This window comes from Candoia aspera, chromosome 2 (assembly GCF_035149785.1).
Source record: "Candoia aspera isolate rCanAsp1 chromosome 2, rCanAsp1.hap2, whole genome shotgun sequence".
Classification (NCBI taxonomy): Eukaryota; Metazoa; Chordata; class Lepidosauria; order Squamata; family Boidae; genus Candoia; species Candoia aspera.
The window spans coordinates 10,925,279-10,943,549 of NC_086154.1; the positions used below are offsets into that span (position 1 = coordinate 10,925,279).

At 43.9% G+C, this 18,271-nt stretch overlaps 3 protein-coding genes across 3 annotated transcripts in view; 2 read left to right on the plus strand and 1 right to left on the minus strand.

Moving 5' to 3' along the window:
• LOC134492118 (zinc finger protein OZF-like) overlaps positions 1-18,271 on the minus strand; it is a 161,160-nt gene that overhangs the window by 80,838 nt on the left and 62,051 nt on the right. The gene's annotated exons all lie outside the window — the stretch shown is intronic.
• The window catches only part of LOC134492164 (zinc finger protein 436-like), a 210,015-nt gene that overhangs the window by 52,212 nt on the left and 139,532 nt on the right, over positions 1-18,271 (plus strand). The gene's annotated exons all lie outside the window — the stretch shown is intronic.
• Positions 6,003-18,271, plus strand: part of LOC134492127 (zinc finger protein OZF-like) — a 108,340-nt gene continuing 96,071 nt past the window's right edge. The window contains 2 exon segments of the mRNA XM_063296294.1: positions 6,003-7,572; positions 7,574-7,918. Coding sequence (XP_063152364.1) covers positions 6,487-7,572; positions 7,574-7,843 — 1,356 coding nt within the window. The 5' untranslated portion in view covers positions 6,003-6,486 and the 3' untranslated portion in view covers positions 7,844-7,918.

Genomic DNA, 18,271 nt, shown 5'->3' on the forward strand with positions numbered 1-18,271 from the left:
GCTCTACATGGGGCTACCCTTGAAGAGTATCCGGAAGCTTCAGCTGGTCCAGAATGCGGCCACATGGGCTATTTTTGGTGCCCCTAGAAGGGCACATATAACACCTTTGCTTTGCGAGCTGCACTGGGTGCCAGTCTGCTTCCGAGTCCAATTCATGGTGTTGGTTATCACCTTTAAAGCCCTATTTGGCATGGGACCAGGTTACCTGAGGGACTGCCTCTTCCCCGCTTCATCAGCCCATCCCACCCAGTCATGCAGAGAGGGCATGTGGCAGACCCCATCTGCAAGAGAATTCCATCTGGCGGGGTCCAGGAGGCGGGCCTTCTCTGCAGTGGCACCCGCCCTTTGGAACATCTTGCCCCCAGAGGTGAGATTAGCCCCATTGCTCCTAGCCTTCCGGAGGGAATTGAAGACCTGGCTCTGCCATCGGGCCTGGGGCAGGGAGGAGAATAGTTATACTTGGGGTTGGCTAGTACCTTGAAGTGCCCCTCCTACGCAAGGACTGAATGAGACCATAGCCATTGGGATGTTATTATATTTGGTAGTTTTTAAAATTGTTTTAGTCTATATTTTATATTGGAATTTTATTATATAGTTATTGTTCTATGTTGTAAACTGCCCAGAGTCCTTCCATTTGGAGGAGATGGGCGGTGACATATTTGATAGATAGATAGATAGATAGATAGATAGATAGATAGATAGATAGATAGATAGATAGATAGATAAAACTTGGGGCACTTCAGAGCCTACTAACCCCACTCCTGCAGATGGATGATGCTATTTCGACTGGACTTTTTTAAAAAAGGGGAGGGCAGAGGTCCACTTTCCCCAGATCCCAAATGTAGAGGGGACCCATAGGAAGCATAAATCAGTGTTTGGATCAACTAGTTTTAAAGCAAAACTGTTCCGTAAAAGATTAATGCCAAGGGTCTTCCCTGCACATGCTCCCAATTATCGAGGTCCTGAGTTAAAAACAAAAATCATTCCTTGGCCTATGACAGAGTGAAAAAAAAGGATGAACTTTCAAATGAAAGTTCTGCCCCCTTGGTTATCCAGTTTTCAAAAAGGGCCTTGCACTTGGGCTCCCTGAGGTGGATTTGCTTAGCTGGCAGTGAAAAACGTGGTCTCTCGATCCTATCTCATTCACATGGACCCCACCTGGCCCATGGAGTCCTGGCGGATCTGGTTACCGCTTTCCCCCCCTGTGCATAGAGAAAAACTCCCAGTTCCTCTGCACAGAGATGAGGAATGTGGAAGGGAAATTCTGGTCTGGATTTCCCTGAGGAATGGGCTTCAAGCCAGGATCAGTTTCCAAGGAGAGTTTTATTCTGGTCAGCTGAGCAGACACGATTCCCAAATAGGAATGGTGATGACAATTGCTAGAGAGAAGGAAGAAAGTGTGTGTTGGAAGTGTGAACAACAAGAAAGGATGTTTTATCATCTTTGGTGGACATACAAAGAAGCTAAGAAATTTGGGATCAAATACATTTTTTAATTCAGAAGATCTTAAAGATTAATACACAATCAAAACCAGAGACTTTTCTTTTAGGATTGATGGACAAACAGAAAGAATTCATGGTAGATGGTAACAGGAGTGAGGCTCTTCTACGCCCAAAGGTGAAACGAATGAACATGACCTACAATGTTAGGATGGTTGGTGAAGTGGATGGAGTTGGCTGAGAGGGAGAAATTGACAGCTTTGGTTAGAGAAAAGACATTGACTAATTTTAATGTGACCTGGAAACCCCTTTTGGACTTTTTGCGTGAAACAGAAAACAGTGAAATCACGATATCTGGATCTGATAGTCAGAAATAACAATGGACAAGAGAATCAATGAAAGCTCTGCTGTAAACTGAGTAAGAGTTTAATGGAAATGAATACTTATATCTGTAGCAAAGAAAGTCCAAAGTCATTCTTTTTCTGTATTTCTGCTCAGAGTCCCTCCTCGGGGGGAGATGGGTGGTAGTACAAATCTGAGACATAAATTTTTCTTTTCCTTTTTCTTTTTCTGCAGTTTTGACTATGTTCTTTTTTCTACTTTGCTTTCTTTGCTTTTTTCATTTCATATTAGCTTTTATCTTTTACCTTAAAATTTTAATAAAGTTTAATTAAAAGAAGATAGAAAGACAGGCAGAAGGCACCATTGTATGGGGTTTTTTTCCTCTTTCTTTCGTGTTTCTCTGTCTCTTATTTTCTATCTTTGCTTTTTTTCGTATATTTTATTACATTAAAAATTTCTAACTAAAAAAAAAGAATGTGTGTCAGACAAAGAATATGGCAACTCTTTATACTCTTTTGCGTGCACATGCATAGTACCTGTGATGAATGCCTACCCAAATTTCCAACCAGACTCACACAAGAAGCTTATGGATATCTGATTCATTACTGGATAGCATGCAAGTTCAAGAGCAAAGCTGAAAATGGCAAAAGCACGTGTCTTTCAGACAATTAAAGCTTAGACGGTTCCAGTCCCTCCCCCCAGAGTCAGAAAGAGTCCTTGAACAGCCTGCAGGTGTTCCTAACGGTTCCTGCCGGTCTTCGGGAAAGTGTCCTTGAACAGGCGAGATAACCCAAACCGACATTCCAAAGCCTCTACATCAGTGCCTGGTACAAAGAACAAGAGCAGCCCCCTCTCGAACAGTAACACGTGTCAGCACCAGCATGGCATGGGAACTGGTTATGATGTTCACAGGAACATTGGAACAGCAACCATGACAGTACCACCCTTTTTACAATCCTTTGAGACGTTTCTTTGGAATGTTTATCAGTTTCTTTTACCACATAGAGACAGTCTCCCCCTCTTCCTAAGCACCCCTTTTGTAGGCCCTGCCCTGTACGCGTCACTCTTGCTTTCACCTAACGGAGACTACCAGGCAAGCGAATTCACTGGCGCACGTGGCATTGAGCCTTTAGCTGATTTAGAATCTCCTCCTGCAGGAACAAAGCCGGCTTGCTGGGAACACCGGCTCCAAGACCCTGGGCGCGCTTCGAAGCAGCCCTGGCCAGCATGAGTGAAGCCCTTGGAGCCTGTGGCCTGTTGGGGCTCCCAGGTCCTAAATCCTTTTGAGCCCCAGGAAATCAAGCACAAAGTTTTAGGAGGTAGAAAGATTTTGATCTCCACAGAGAGCCAAGCCCTGTGACAGAACAGGAATGTTTTGATCAGCCTTTGATCTGCCCTCCACATGTTGTGCCGAAGCGGCCTGGGAATCCTCAAGGCTGAAAGCGAACTCCTCTGGGAATTGGGAAGGCTGCTCAGAGTAATTCGACCCTCTAGCGAGATTTAGGCTCCGCAGTGTAAGGGAGGTGTGCTTTGTCGTTGCCTGTCTGCACACCATTTCCCCCCAGGGTGCTTTCCCTTGGTTTACTTCCTGCTTCTTGCAAACGACATTTGTACTCAGTTGCAGTGGTGAAGAGTGCGCCCTTGGGAGACCCGAAAGAACAGGGTAGAGATAGAACTTCGTGGAGAAAATCCATCGATGTGGTCGCTGGGCGTCGAAAAGGACTTGATGGCGAATAATCAAAAAATCTCGTCAGCGGCTTAGGGTAGAGACTGGACGAGTGTGTTTTTCAGCCTCATGTCGCTAGATGGCGCTCAAGAAATAAGCAAACCCCACGCCTATAAAACTGTCAATCCAGGAGCTGCGTCTTTGGTTGAGGTCCCACATCCGACGGGAGGGGGAGCGGGGCAGCTGAAACAATGGAGTACTGGATTGCTAGAGTGGATGGCGGAGGAGAGGAGGAGGACAGAGAAACTTCCTGTTCCGGCTCCCTCCTGGGAGGAGAGCGGCGCGGAGGAGTGCTCTGTGGTCTTCCCGGGATCGGAGTGGCAGCGGCCGGAAGGTGAGCGGAGGCCGGGAGGGAGGAGGGGCCGGGAGCGAGCGGGGTTGCCTCGTTTCCTCCGCGGGGAGAATCAGATGAGCAACTTCGCTGCAAAATGCCAGCCGCTGCATCTGCCTCCCCTCCCCACATTTTCTTCCCCTGGTGCTGCACGCTTTGAAACTGGTGCATGCAATTTTCTGGCGGTCGGGAGATTTAAAAAGCCTCCTTCAGGTTAGCCTTGACTCCTTGTGATTTTATGGAGATGCTGTTTTCATGGCAACAATCTGGGACTGACCTGCCGCTGCTGTCTCCTGGGATTTTTTTTTAACTTCCAAGTTTAGCCAACAGACTCTCCCATTCAACTCTGCTTAACCCAGCACTTTTTAAAAAGTAGCTATTGAGGACAATTTGGGATGTTCAGGTGTAGAGATAGTCTTTGCATACCACTTGTTTAGTGACCATTCAAAGTTAGGATGGTGCTGAAAAGGAGACTTCCACCTGGTCCTCAAACTTGTGGCCCTCCAAGTGTTTTGGGTGCTGCCAAATGACACGCATTTACGACGGTGGCAGTGTCTTGCAGTCACATGATAGCTGTTTGCCACCTTCACATCTGGCTTCTGACAAGCCAAATCAATGGGGAATCCAGCAGGAAGCTGCAAGTCACGGTCATGTGACACTGTTGCTGAGAAACTCAGGAACGCCGAGTTTTGTGTGGAGCTGATAAAAACTTGGTCCCTGAATTTGGGAGAGAGACTGTCTTTTCAAAGTGGCTTTTTGCCTACCTGAAAACATGAATCACGAAGTATTTCAGGCACAACCAAAAGCATTTATTAAGGGGGGTTCAAGTCCTTTTATAGGGTACAGAGAGAAATGACACATACATTTGGTAGACTTGATACGTCATAAAGCAAGTAATGGAACAATAAAAGACATTGATTACATATGAGAATGACAAGAGAAAACATTGAATCTAGGTAACATTCCCAAAGTGGCAAATTTATGGGTTCTGTCACTCCCTTTCCCAGCCAGGTTTGTATCATCTTAAAACTTGCAAGTGTATTCAAGGACTTTCAGAATACATTCTCTGTTGTTTAGTTGCTGAAAAGGCTAGTTTTTGCAGGTAAAAGAAAAAAATGGTTTGGGGTAAAAGGAAAACCTGTTTTCTTGAACTTGGAAAGAAGACATGGATGCCACGCTAAAATGCTAATATCACCTTTTTAAAAAAGCTATTAATGAAGCCTAAAAATTGTTCAACACTGAACTTAACAACCCACTGTGATGTTTTCCTTTACTGCTAAGTCTAGCCAGGATTTCCTATTGGTCTTCCATTCATGTGTCATGGTTGTCTGACATTGTGCTTAATGACCCACGGTGATTCGCTTAATGACTGCAGCCAGAACCGATGTTGTAAGTCAGCACATTCACGTGACATCATCTTTATTTTTTTATTTATATCCCCAATTTATTCCCCACCCTTCTCACTCGGAGAGGGACTTAATGACCGATTTGCTTAGTGACAGAGTTGCCAGTCCCAATTGCAGTCAGAAAGGAGGACTACCTGTATTGTATGGTGATGTCCCCAGAGTGGTTGTGGAGAGCATTTTCTGCTCTTTTCTTATTTGGAGCTGAGGAGCACCTGAGCTGGGTGGGGAATAAATTGGATATATCAATAAAAAAATAAAGATGATGTCACGTTAATGGACAAAACTGGTGCTTTAAATCTTGCAGAGGCTTTGGGCACCATTTCATCTGTTAAAGTCCCCCAGCCCTCTCAAAGTAGCCTCAAAAGTTTGACCTTACCCCCTTCTGGGACATTTTGTAGGCTGAAATACAGATGGATTTTCTACATACATACGTTCGTAGGTGTGTGTATCTGTATTTCTCTCTGTGTGCATCTATGTCCATGTGTAGAATCCACACCCAGCATTTCCAGATATCCTTGATGATAACCCTTTGCAGTGCTAAGAATCTGTGATTGACCCAAGCCAACAAGTGAAGTTCAGGATTAGAACCTTGATCTCACTAGTCTTCTGTGTGTCAAATGATTCATAATGAACATTTGAGGTTAATCTAGCCTTTTGGCACTTTTATTTTTTCATTGTAAGGTATGGTTTGTTTGCACATGTTGTGCAGCCATTTTATAGATAACAAATTAACGCTTGTGTTTGAATCTCATAGACAAAAAGGATACCAAGAAGAGCCTTCTTGACAACTGAGAATGACAAGCAGCATTAAAAAGGAAAGAAATCAAGCCAGCAATCAAATCTTTTCCACTTTCTCCAGAGAACCCCAAAACTCTTCTTCCCCAGCAGGTGACAGACAAGGGAGAGAAAAACAGGAAGAGAGTTTTGTGCTGGAAACAATTGCATAGGTGAAACTCAAATATTACATAAAAGGGTCAAGCAGATAATTTCCAAATTCAGAAAAAGAGAGAAATATCTGGAAGTCATTGGGGAGGAAGAGGTCATTTGGATAGCCACGTAGGGCAGACAGTAAAATAAGCCTCACCCTGTGAGGAAGGAAACAATAGCTTGAATCAAAGCACCACCAAACAAGAGGTCAGAAATAGTTTTGATCTCTTTGAGAACCCAAGAATATCAGTGGTGGAAAAGCCCCACAGACATGTACGTTGTGGGAAAAGCACAGATTACAGATCACAGCTGATTATGCATGAGAGGACCCACACCGGCAATAAGCCCTACCAGTGTTCTCAAAGTGGCAGAAGCTTTAGCAAGCATGCCAGCCTGGTCAATCACAAGAGGACTCACACGACGGAGAAACTGTATGAGTGTCCAGATTGTGGGAAAAGTTTCAGCCAGAATTCTGACCTGGTGAAACACCAGAGGATTCACACGGGAGAGAAACCATTTAAGTGCCCAGATTGTGCGAAAAGTTTCAGTCAGAATTCCAGCCTGGTGAAACATCAGAGGACTCACACAGGAGAGAAACCATATGAGTGTCCGGATTGTGGAAAAAGTTTCAGCCAGAATTCCAGCCTGGTGATGCACCAGAGTACTCACACAGGAGAGAAACCGTATGAGTGTCCGGATTGTGGGAAAAGTTTCAGTCAAAATTCCAGTCTAGTGATACACCAGAGGACTCACACAGGAGAGAAACCATATGAGTGTCCAGATTGTGGAAAAAGTTTCAGTCGGAATTCCAACCTGGTGAATCACCAGAGGACTCACACAGGAGAGAAACCGTATGAGTGTCCAGATTGTGGGAAAAGTTTCAGTCAGAATTCCAACATGGTGATACACCAGAGGACTCACACAGGAGAGAAACCGTATGAGTGTTTGGATTGTGGGAAAAGTTTCAGTCGGAATTCCAACCTGGTGAACCACCAGAGGACTCACACTGGAGAGAAACCATACGAATGTCCAGATTGTGGGAAAAGTTTCAGTCGGCATTCCAACCTGGTGAACCACCAGAGGACTCACACGGGAGAGAAACCATATGAGTGTCCAGATTGTGGGAAAAGTTTCAGTGAGAATTCTAGCCTGGTGAACCACCAGAGGACTCACACGGGAGAGAAACCATATGAGTGTTTGGATTGTGGGAAAAGTTTCAGTCAGAATTCCAGCCTGGGGAAGCACCAGAGTACTCACACAGGAGAAAAACCGTATGAGTGTCCAGATTGTGGGAAAATTTTCAGTCAGAATTCCCACTTGGTGAGACACAAGAGGACTCACACAGGAGAGAAACCATATGAGTGTCCAGATTCTGGAAAAAAATTCAGTTGGAAGTCCGTTCCTGGTGATGCACCAGAGGACCCACACAGGAGAGAAACCATATGAGTATCCAGTTTGTGGAAAAACTTTCAGTACTAAGTCTATCCTAATAAATCATGTAGGTTTATACTCAGTGGAAAAACCATTCAAATGCCCAGACTGCGGACAGTGCTTTATGCGAAGTGCCTCCCTAACAAAACAAGAAAATCCACATGAGGCAGAAAATGATGTGTGTAGAGAAGCCTTGAATTTCATTTATGATTTCCCATTGAAAATCCTGCTGAGAAATTAACTATTTAATTTCTGGCCTGATTCTTTTTAGTCAAAGATTAGACATGAGGGTAGAGGGAGAAAGTGGAAAGTGTTAGTTTGATAAAGGCTGACTACAGGGATCTGGCTATCAGGAGAACTTCGTGGATATTTACTTCTGCAGAAATAGTATTTTCTTTCTTTTGTGTTTTAAGCTTTATTAAAGTTTCAAAATAGAGACAGAATACAAAGCGTAGAAAAGCTTGAGAAAAGAACTAAATGAAAAAGGACAAATTAAAAATGCAGAAATATTTAGAAAGGAATACAAAGAAAGTGAGTTCAGACCTTCTTCAACTCAGATATGACTACATATATATAATACCTTAATCTCTTGCTCCTAACTAGGCCTAAATAAACATTATTAAGAGTTCCCCTTTTGGGGGGAGATGGGCAGTGATAGAAATTTGAAAAATAAATAAATTATTTCTATAAAAAATAATTTAATTATCAAAATCCAAAATCAAAACTTAATTTTTTTTCAGATACAAGCAAATAATGCAGAAGTGGTTTCAATGCAGAAACAAATCCAGACACAGTATTTTCTCTTATCAATGCTGTCATGAGTAAGGATGGCGAGCAGGGGGCTCCCACCCAGACTGTCAAGCGCATGCGTAGCACTGAGGAACTGTTCAGCCATTCAAAGAGACACAGATCGGGACCGCCTTAATCTTTGGGGTTTATATGGCTGGGTTTTTCCCACGCTTCCTCAGTTTGTTAGGATTCTTGTTAAGTACTAGTAATAAATATTAGAGACCAAGTCATTGTCTCAGTGTGTTTCCTGGTAGTCAGGACAAATGCTGTCAATTTTGCCATCCCTGCCAATTCCAGTAATTTTACCATCCATCCTTTCATTGTGCAAATTTATTTATTTTTCCGTCTTTGCACATACAAAAGTCTTGCAGATGCAGGAAAATCCACATGAGGCAGAAGGTGATGAGTGTAGGGAAGGCTTGCATTTGACTTCTGATCTCCGTTTGGTCCAGCTAAAAAGTATTTAATTTCTGCCCTGATTCTATTTAGTCAAACATGTCTCAGTATTAGACCTGAGGGAGGAGAGAAAAAAATGGAAAATGATAGTTTGGGAAAGGTTAACTACACGTATGTGGCAATCAGCAGAAGTTCCCAGGAAGGTGCTGCAGGTCCTAAAAGGTACATGAAAAAAAGATAGTTGAACTCAGATTTTATGAGAGAATATATTGTTTGGTATATTGTTTTCTGCTACAGAAATTAATATCACCATGGTAATTGAGTACTTCCTTAAGTATCGGCAGGGGGAAGAGGTCAAATTTAATTGTCCTCAGTTTGGGTGTTAATAGCTGCATTGCCTGGGGGAGGGCAGCTTACTTGTTACTTGTTTAGTTTCACTAAGCAGCTAGATCCTCTCTAAGCGCATGTGTGAATGCACAGCTTGTAAAATATGTTTTTGTGCTTTCTGTAAATACATTTATTTTTATAGAAATGCCTGGTGTGTGATTTTTCTGATCTCTCGGGCCAAACGCTTTCCAGCATTCTGCCACAGGTTATGGGCCCAGTAAGCAGCCCAGTGAAACCCCAGAGAGAGCAGAGAGATCAGCTCCACACCTCATGCACATTTTAAAGGCAGGTAACAGAGACCTGTGAAGATTTCCTTTGGAGCCGCCTGGAGTTTTTCCAGCTACGGCCAGTCTGCAGGACAAAGAAGCTAGCTGAGGTGACTTGCAAAAGAAGGAAGAAGCCATGGCTACCTCCCAGCCCTCAGCAATGCCTCTTGAGCGCCTATCAGAGACCAACTACTTGAAGTGGGCCCTGAAGATGGAAATGTATCTTCGCAGAGAGAATCTTTGGCTGCCAATTGGTGAGCAAACCCCCCCAAATCCCAGTGCTGAATGGCTTAGACAGGATGAGCGGGCTAGAGCCACCATTATCCTGGGAGTTGAAGACAACCAGCTAGTGCACGTGAGAGGTATGCAGTCTGCAAAGCAGCTGTGGGATGCTTTGAGAGACTTATATGTAAAGGCAACAGCAGGGAGTAAAGTTACCTTGACAAAAAAGCTGTACAAAGCCTACGTAGCAGAAGGAGATAGCCTTCCTGAGCACCTGCATCATATTCAGCAGCTGTTTGTTGAGTTGCAGGAAAGAGGAATGGAATTTACACCTCTCAGGAAATCGTATATCCTGCTGTCCTCGCTGAATGAAACGTGGGACACGCTGATTTGTACCCTGGAGGCTATACCTGAAGCAGACCTCACCCCATCGTATGTTACACAGCGCTTACTCGCTGAATGGGAGAAGAGAGAGGAAAGATCCCCCCCCATCTCTTCTGGACAGCTGCAGTACCAGAAATCAAGGGAAAAGAAGCTGAGACTATAGCATTAGCCAGCCAGCGATGCTTCAACTGTGGTTCAGCTGGACATTTGCAGAAAGACTGCCTTGAGACCCAAGAGTAAAAAGACAGAAGAAGAAGAACACAAGGGCAACACAGAAGAAGGCTCTTCAGACAACGCAAATTGCACAGGTTGCTGAGAAGGGTAATTCTGATGTATGGGTGTTAGATTCTGGGGCCAATTGTCATTTATGTAATTATAAAAGCTCTTTTGTGTCACTGTCTAAAACTGAAAGACAAAGTGTATCTTTGGCTGATAGGTCTGTGACCAAAATTATGGGACAAGGTGACTTGTATTTATCCTGCTTGGGAGAAACTGTAAAAGGTGTGTTGTATGTGCCAAATTTACAGTCAAACCTTTTATCTGTGGTACAATTAGCTGCAACAGGGTATGTCATAAGATTTAAGAAAAATGGTTATGAGATATGTAAAAATGGGAAATTGTGTGCTACTGGTATGTTAAAAGACTCCTTGTACATTGTGCAAAATGCAAGGAAGCCAAGCTGCAAAGCTGCAGTTGGCAACACACCATATCATGACTGTGTACACCTGATGCTTAGAAGATTTGGTCATACTAATTTTGTTGAGGTTTTCCTACTAACGATTAAGACTGCTATTATACCTAATCATTTGGCCCAGTGAAGAGGTTGTATTTGATTGTCTCCTCGCACGTGCTTGATGCAAATCGCCTGGGGGGAGGAAACCTGCCGGACTTGTTTCTTACTTCCTCTTTTTTTCTCTGCCGGCAATGTAGCCAAGCAAGGCTTGCTCCAAAGGGGAGCTAAGTCCTTTAAATATGTTTTGCTTTTGTTTTGCTTTCTGTAAATAAATTATTTTTATAGAAATGCTTGGTGTGTGACTTTTTTGACCTCTCCTGAGCTAAAGGCTTTCCCAGCATCTGCCAACAAATTTCAGGTATATAGCACAAATGCCACAGGTGTGTGCTGACCTAAAGATAAAACCCTGTGATAAATACTTAGATTGTGTAGTTTGCAAATAGTGCAAAACACTAAAAGCTCCTGTGAGTAAGCACAGTGACAGAGTTACAACTAGACCTTTGGAAATTGTACACTCTGACATTATTGGTCCTTTTGCTCCAAGTCTTGGACAAGCAAGGTATGCAATGACCATCATTGATGATTGCTCAAGGTACACATTTATCTACATCTTAAAACATAAAGATGAGGCATTTGAGAAATTCAAAAGTTTTGTGACATGGGCAAATGGAAAATTCCCAAGGCCTGTATCTGCACTCCAATGTGATAGAGGAGGAGAGTACCTTTCTCACAAATTCAAAAGGTTCCTAGCGGAAAAGGGGATAGAACAAATTATTTCTAACCCTTACACCCCTCAGCAAAATGGTGTTGCTGAAAGAAAGGGCAGAACCTTGCAAAATGTGATGGAGTGCATGCTTAAGGATTCGAATTTATCTTTTAAGTATTGGGCAGAATCAATATCCACTGCCTGTTATGTGCAAAACAGACTGTATAACTCTGTGATCCAGGACACTCCATTCCACTTGTTTTATGGTGTGAAACCAAAGGTAAACCATCTTAGAGTGTTTGGTAGCACTGCATGGGTTCATATACCAAAAAAACAGAAGGAAAGGAGGCCCCACAACAAAGACAGCCATCTTTGTTGGCTATGAACAAAGCCAAAGGAGCTACAGGTTCATAGTGGGAGAGAAATTAATGATTAGCAAAATCACTTCTTTTGCTGAACAAAACTGGGGGAGATTAAATTCTAGCTCTCCAGTTGATCTAACCACAACAGAACAGCAAGAAATTGCTGATAGTGAACGTTTGCCTAGTGAGGACATTAGGCCAGAAAAGCAAACTGAAGATCTGTCTGATGAGACAGATGCTTCTCAGGAAAGTGATAGGAGTCAAAATTTAAGCCCTGTATTACCTCGCAGATCTCATAGTAGTAATAAAGGTGTTCCTCCATCACGTTTTCAGGCTGAAACAGTAAAGGCTTTTCACATATTCACAGAACCTGAGTCCTTAGAACAAGTGAATGCTTTACCACCTGAGATTGCACAAAATTGGCATTCTGCCATGCAACAGGAATTAGCATCCTTGAAAGAAAATAAAACATGGAAACTGGTAAATCTACCTCCTAATGAACACTGTCTAGGTTGTAGGTAGGTTTTCAAACTGAAAAGGGATGCTGATGGCAAAATCCAAAAATATTGGCAAGGTTGGTTGCAAAAGGGTTCACTCAAAGGAAAGATTTAAACTTTGACAAGACTTTTGCACCAGTTACTAAAGGTGAATCAATTAGATTACTGTTAAAAATTGCTGCACTCAAAGGAATGTCAGTTCATCACTATGACATTCAAACTGCATTTCTCTGGTGATTTAGACCACACATTATACATGCAGCAACCCCCTGGCTATGAAAAAGGGGAGAATCTGGTCTGTGAACTGTAGAAGTCAATCTATGGGTTAAAACAGGCTGCTAGATCCTGGAACCAAAAAGTAGATGAAAAACTGCAGAATTTTGGTTTTGAAAAAGGAAAAGCAGATCCATGTGTGTATATATGAAGAAAGATATGTATGTATCTGTGCATTTATGTTGATGATTTGCTGCTGTTCACACCAACAGAAAAACAAAGGCTTGATGTTGAAGCCTGCATGAAAAGCCATTTCACATTAAAAAGCCTTAGAACAGTAACAAATTACCTAGGCTTGGATATACACAGGGAGAAGGATGGTAGCTTTCTGTTCAGCCAACATAGTAAAATTCAAAAGCTCCTAGAGGATTTTAACATGCAAGACTGTAAACCAGACTCTATTCCAATGATGCCAGATTTTCAGAAAGATATAGGAGAAAATTAACTGAGGCAGAGAAATATAGATCTGCAATTGGAAGTTTACTGTACATTGCAAATCACTCTCGCCCAGATATCTCAAATTCTGTGGCCATTTTAAGTAGACAGGTAGAGAAGCCTACATCTACTGGAAAAGCAGCATTGAAGAGGTTAATCAGGTATTTGCAAGGAACAAAGAATTATTGCCTGAAGCTAAATGCCTCTGGAACCAAGAAATTGCAGGCTTTTGCCGATTCTGACTGGGGAGCAGATGTCAGTGACAGGAAATCCACTTCTGGGATTCAAGCTTAATTCAATTTGCTGGGTCAAGCTTAGACTGGCAATTCTAGAAAGCAAACACTTGTTGCTCTTTCCACTGCAGAAGCAGAGTTTTCTTCTCTAGCACAACCCTGTAACGAGATTGTATGGTTTAAACAGTTGTTAAAAGACATAGGCATGGAAGTGAACCAGCCTATAACTGTTTATGAGGATAATCAAGCTTGCATTGCTATGGCAAAATCTGAAGCCTGCAAGAATAGGACAAAACATATCGATATTAGATATCAATATATCAAAGACATAGCTAAAGGGGAAATAATGTTAAAATATTGTGAATCAAAAGACATGATTGCTGATATTTTAACCAAACCTCTTGCTCTACCAACATATATATTAGGGCAGTTTATGGCAGTGACAAAAGCCTTGTAAAGTTTCAGATGGAAAGGCTGTTCTGCCTTGCCATTGAACATGATGGATAAGAGCTGCAGGAATATTGAGTTGAGGAGAAAAGGCATTGTGGGTCTGAGCATAGGATCTCCAGGTATAGGAACAGCCCCTGCTGTGATCGTGTTTTCCTGGAGGTGCCTGCTTGTTAGCCTTTGATGGCTGTGGGTGACAGCAGCAGCAAGAGGCTGACCCTTCTGTTGCATCCCCCTTGGTGGTGGAGATAGGAGGAAAAAATTGCACAGTGGAAAAAGTTTTATGTCTAGAAATGCACTCTGTAAGAACCATTCATGGCTTTTGAGAAGGAAAGAAACTGGGTAGTGTCAGTGTTGCTGTGAATGGTGGCAAAGGTAAGGCAAAGCTCCCTTCCCAAGACATGGGAAATATTTCCATTTCTTTCACTCCTATCTCAGGGCTTCTTTTTAAGTTTTCCCCAAAAATCCCTACAAGAAAAGAGAGGAAAATTATTTGGAGCTGCTAAGTGGCATTTTAGCTATGCAGATCAATGATCCTGATTTTGCTGAGTTCAGAAGGCACCAAAGAATTCAAGGTTTGTTCATTTCTCCCCATATTTAATTGTTGGTTCTGCAGTGTTAACTGAAGATATATGAATTCTATTCAAAATATACTCTTGATTCTATTATGAGTTTCCTTCTTTTGAGTAAACTGTCAAAAAGCTTCTTTAATGGGCTTTTTTCTATTTATTTCTAAAGAAGCCATTCCACTTTTCCTACCTTTTTATTGTTTTTATTCATTTAAATATTTGCAACAGTCGGGTTACAAAGTTGTGAGCCAGCTTCCACATTCACCGGAAATCCTGAGGGGGAAGTCCCTCTCCCAAAGCTTGTATTCGTGACACTATAAGCAGCAGGGAGCATCAGTGCAGAGCGGATGGTGACCAGACAGAGGTGCCAATGGAGTCAGAGAGGAAAATAACCAATGGCTGTTTGAAACCTCCCTCAGCGCTAAATATGTTGCTGCCATCTAAACCAGATGTTAATACTGTTTTGTTACTGTTAATACTCCACTTGACTTTTGCAACCCCCCTGCCCCATCTGAAATATCTGCAAATTAGTGCAATTAATAGATAAAATGTTCCCATGTGAGGTTTTTTCCCCCTTATTGCTGATCCCAGTTGGAAAAGGGGGTTGCATGAAATTCCTTCCACTCAATTGGTGATGTGACATGGAACACTGGGGTGGAGTCCTATGGTGCCGGGGCCAAATGTCGTTTCACCCTTGGGGACACTGAATTCTACTGGTGGAAAAGGGGCCTCAGCTTGTTTTTAGGGTGTAGCTCCATTTTAAAGATGGAAACCCTGAAAACAGGAGAAGGAAGCCAGGAGAGTGACCATCCTACTCAGAACAAGGGACTCTCTGCATGTTTTGGGGAGAGCTGAGTTAGTCTGTGGCAGCCCCAAAGCTGAAGGCATCGAAGAGCAGCTTTTCAGACTGAGCCATGCTTTTGAAGGCAACTGGTTGGACAGGGAAGGTGCTACAGACTCCTCCTGACACACTGTCTGGGGTTAGAGGTTGAGCATATCCCAGGATTGCCAGCCAAAAATGCCAGGGGTGGAGGATGGTGGGTGTTGTAATCCAAGGGAACCTGCAGGACTGTCTCGCCCATCTTCCATAGAGATGAATTATTAATTGGCAGCTTTAAGTGCAAGTTAGTGCATGCAACTTTCTTTTTCAATCTCAATCTCAATTTCTTTTGATCCTTTGGCTTTCTTGGGGGGGTGATGGGGGTGATCCCCTCCAGTAGGGCTTGGCCAGCTGGGAGACATTGGCATTGCTAAAACCCCCCCCCCCACTTTAAGTGAAGGGATTAAACACAGCTTCTCCTTTCGGCCTAGAGAGGAGAGAGAGAGACAGGGCGAGGGAGGAAAAGGAAAAGAGAAGGTCAAACCCGCTTCCTGCCCCACCCACTGCCCTTCCCGGTCTCCAGCCACCTGCACGCTCCAGGGCTGCACAATTCCCCCCCCCTCGCAAAAAGGGGCAGATAAGCAGCGCCAGGTGAGCAACTATGGACAATTGGATCCCGAGCGGGGTGGGGGTTGCAATCAGGAGGAGGAGGGGGGAATCCCCAGGTGCAAGAAGGAAGGAGGGAAGGAGGACATGGGCTTTTCTCAGCAGTCCCCCCTCCACCCCCTCAGCTTTGTCTCCTTAAAATCCTTCCTCCAAGCAGATATATAAAGCAGAGAGGATTCTTGTCTAAAGATCCCTGCAGGGAGGTAGACAGGAAGGAGGCAAGTTTTAAGGAAAAAATGTCACCTGAGCTACAAAGCCATCAAAGGAGATCAAAGGGCCTAGACAAATGGAACCCCCCACCCCAATTCCATCAACAAAGCAAGGACTTTAGGGGATAAAAGGGGTCCCACAGCCTGCCCACTCCTTGAGTTGTTTTTGGATCCAGACTTGGCGGCTTCTGTCCTTGCTAGTGCCTAGTTGAGATGGAGGTGGGTAACTGTGGATGAGTGTGTGTGTGCGTGTGTGCGTGTGCATGTGAGAAGGAGCAAATGTGCCTTGCAACCAGTAAAGTTTTGCTGTTGCTTTAAATTTACTGAGTCTCCATGTATTACAAAGCACCCGTTGTATTTGGTTGGAAGTGATTTCTGTGTGTCGCTAATTATTTCCCGGCTGTTGACCAGGGCTGTGTGTCATGTCTGTTCAAGCCGCACCTATCTGGAAAACCAGGTAGAAAGCAAGGGGGGCTGACAAGATCTGTGTGCCTCAAGAGGCTGTGCGTGTGAGTGAGTGATGTAAGCCAAATCTGGGAGAGCTTGCTTGTGTGTGTAACACTACCAGCTTGCTTGTGAGCCACCTAGGATTTGCAACTTCCTGCCAGTGTGCCCAGTGACTTTGCTTGTTGGAAGCCAGCAGGAAGTTGCGAGGAGGTCCCCACTTAACAGCAACAGGGACCGCATACTGAAAGTCTTCCAGTTCTGAGACGTCCCTCCTAAAACTGTCATGTCTGATTTGGCACAAGGCACCTTGCATTTAATTCAACAGCAGTTTTAAACCCCCGGTCATTAAATGGTTTTCTCCAAAAGTTTGGAAGGCACATTATTGTATTTTCTTGTAGGGGTTTCAAAAGCTTGGTGGGATGGAACCCATGACTGGGATCTACTACCAGAAGGATAAAACATGTTCCAAAGAAACATGTAGAGAAATACATGGCATGAAGGATGAATGCCTTCTTGGAGGCATTTGGGTGAATATCGGGGAAAAAGAAATCACACTGCCATAGGGGTGCACTAAAGGCCACCCAACCAAGCAGAGGAAATAGTTGAACGCTTTGCAAATCAGTCGGCAGAGGTGTCCAGGAAACACACCACCGTAGTAACAGGGGACTTTAACCATCCCGACATTGACTGGGAAAGAAATGCAGCAAGTGGGAGATTGAACAGGTTCCCAACATGCCCAGCTGACACCTTTATCATCCAAAGGGTGGAAGAGGGGACTAGAGGGTCAGCGATGCTGGACTTAATACTTACTAATAGGGATGAAACGGCTGAGGGAGTGGAAGTTGTCGGGACTTTGGGGGAGAGTGACCGTGTCATGCTAGGATTTCCCATAATGCAGGCAAGGGGAACGGAACCAGGTCAGACTGGTCTTCTGGATTTTACGAGAGCTGACTTCAGCAAACCGAGAGCAAAAATAGGAAGGATTCCACAGGTGGAAATCTTAGAGGGAAAGCATTCAGGATGCTTGGGAAATTCTAAACGAGATAATAAAGGCCCAGACGAAAACAATACCACAGAGGAAGAAAAACAAGAGACAAGGGGCCTGGAGATGCAACCCTGTGAAGAACGGCTGAAGCAACTGGGTGTCTTTAGCTCAACGAAGAAAAGAGGGGGGGGAGACACGATAGTCGCCTTCCAGTATGTGAAGGGCTGCCCCAGGGAGGAGGGCATCCATGTGTTCTCCATGGCACCTGGGGGTAGGACAAGAAGCAATGGGGTGAAGCTCATCAGAGGGAGATCCAACAGGGAAATAAGGGGGAATTTCCTGACCGTGAGAACTCTTAAGCAGTGGAACAGCTTCCCTCCAGGAGTTGTGGAGGTTTTCAGGAAAAGGTTGGACAACCATTTGTCCGAGATGGTATGAGGATTCCTGCCTTGGGCAGGGTGTTGGACTAGGAGACTTCCAAGGTCCCTTCCAACCCTATCATTCTGTGATTCCAAGTGATAGCCCTATAAATGTATTAGACTTTTTTTTAAAAATAGAGTTCACTTACCCCATTAAACTTCAGCAAAGGATCGTTACCTTGTCGTGGTGCTGGAGCTTGAGCACCTCAATGATGCCATGAGCTAAACCGTGAAGGGCCACCCAAGACGGGAAGGTCATGACAGAGAGGTCAGACTAAATGCGATCCCTGGGGAAGGTAATGGCAACCCACCCCAGTATTCTTGCCGTGAAAACTAAATGGATCAGTACAACCAGACATATGTCGGTATACCATCGGAAGGTGAGACCCCCAGGTCGGAAGATGGTCAAAATGCTACTGGGGAG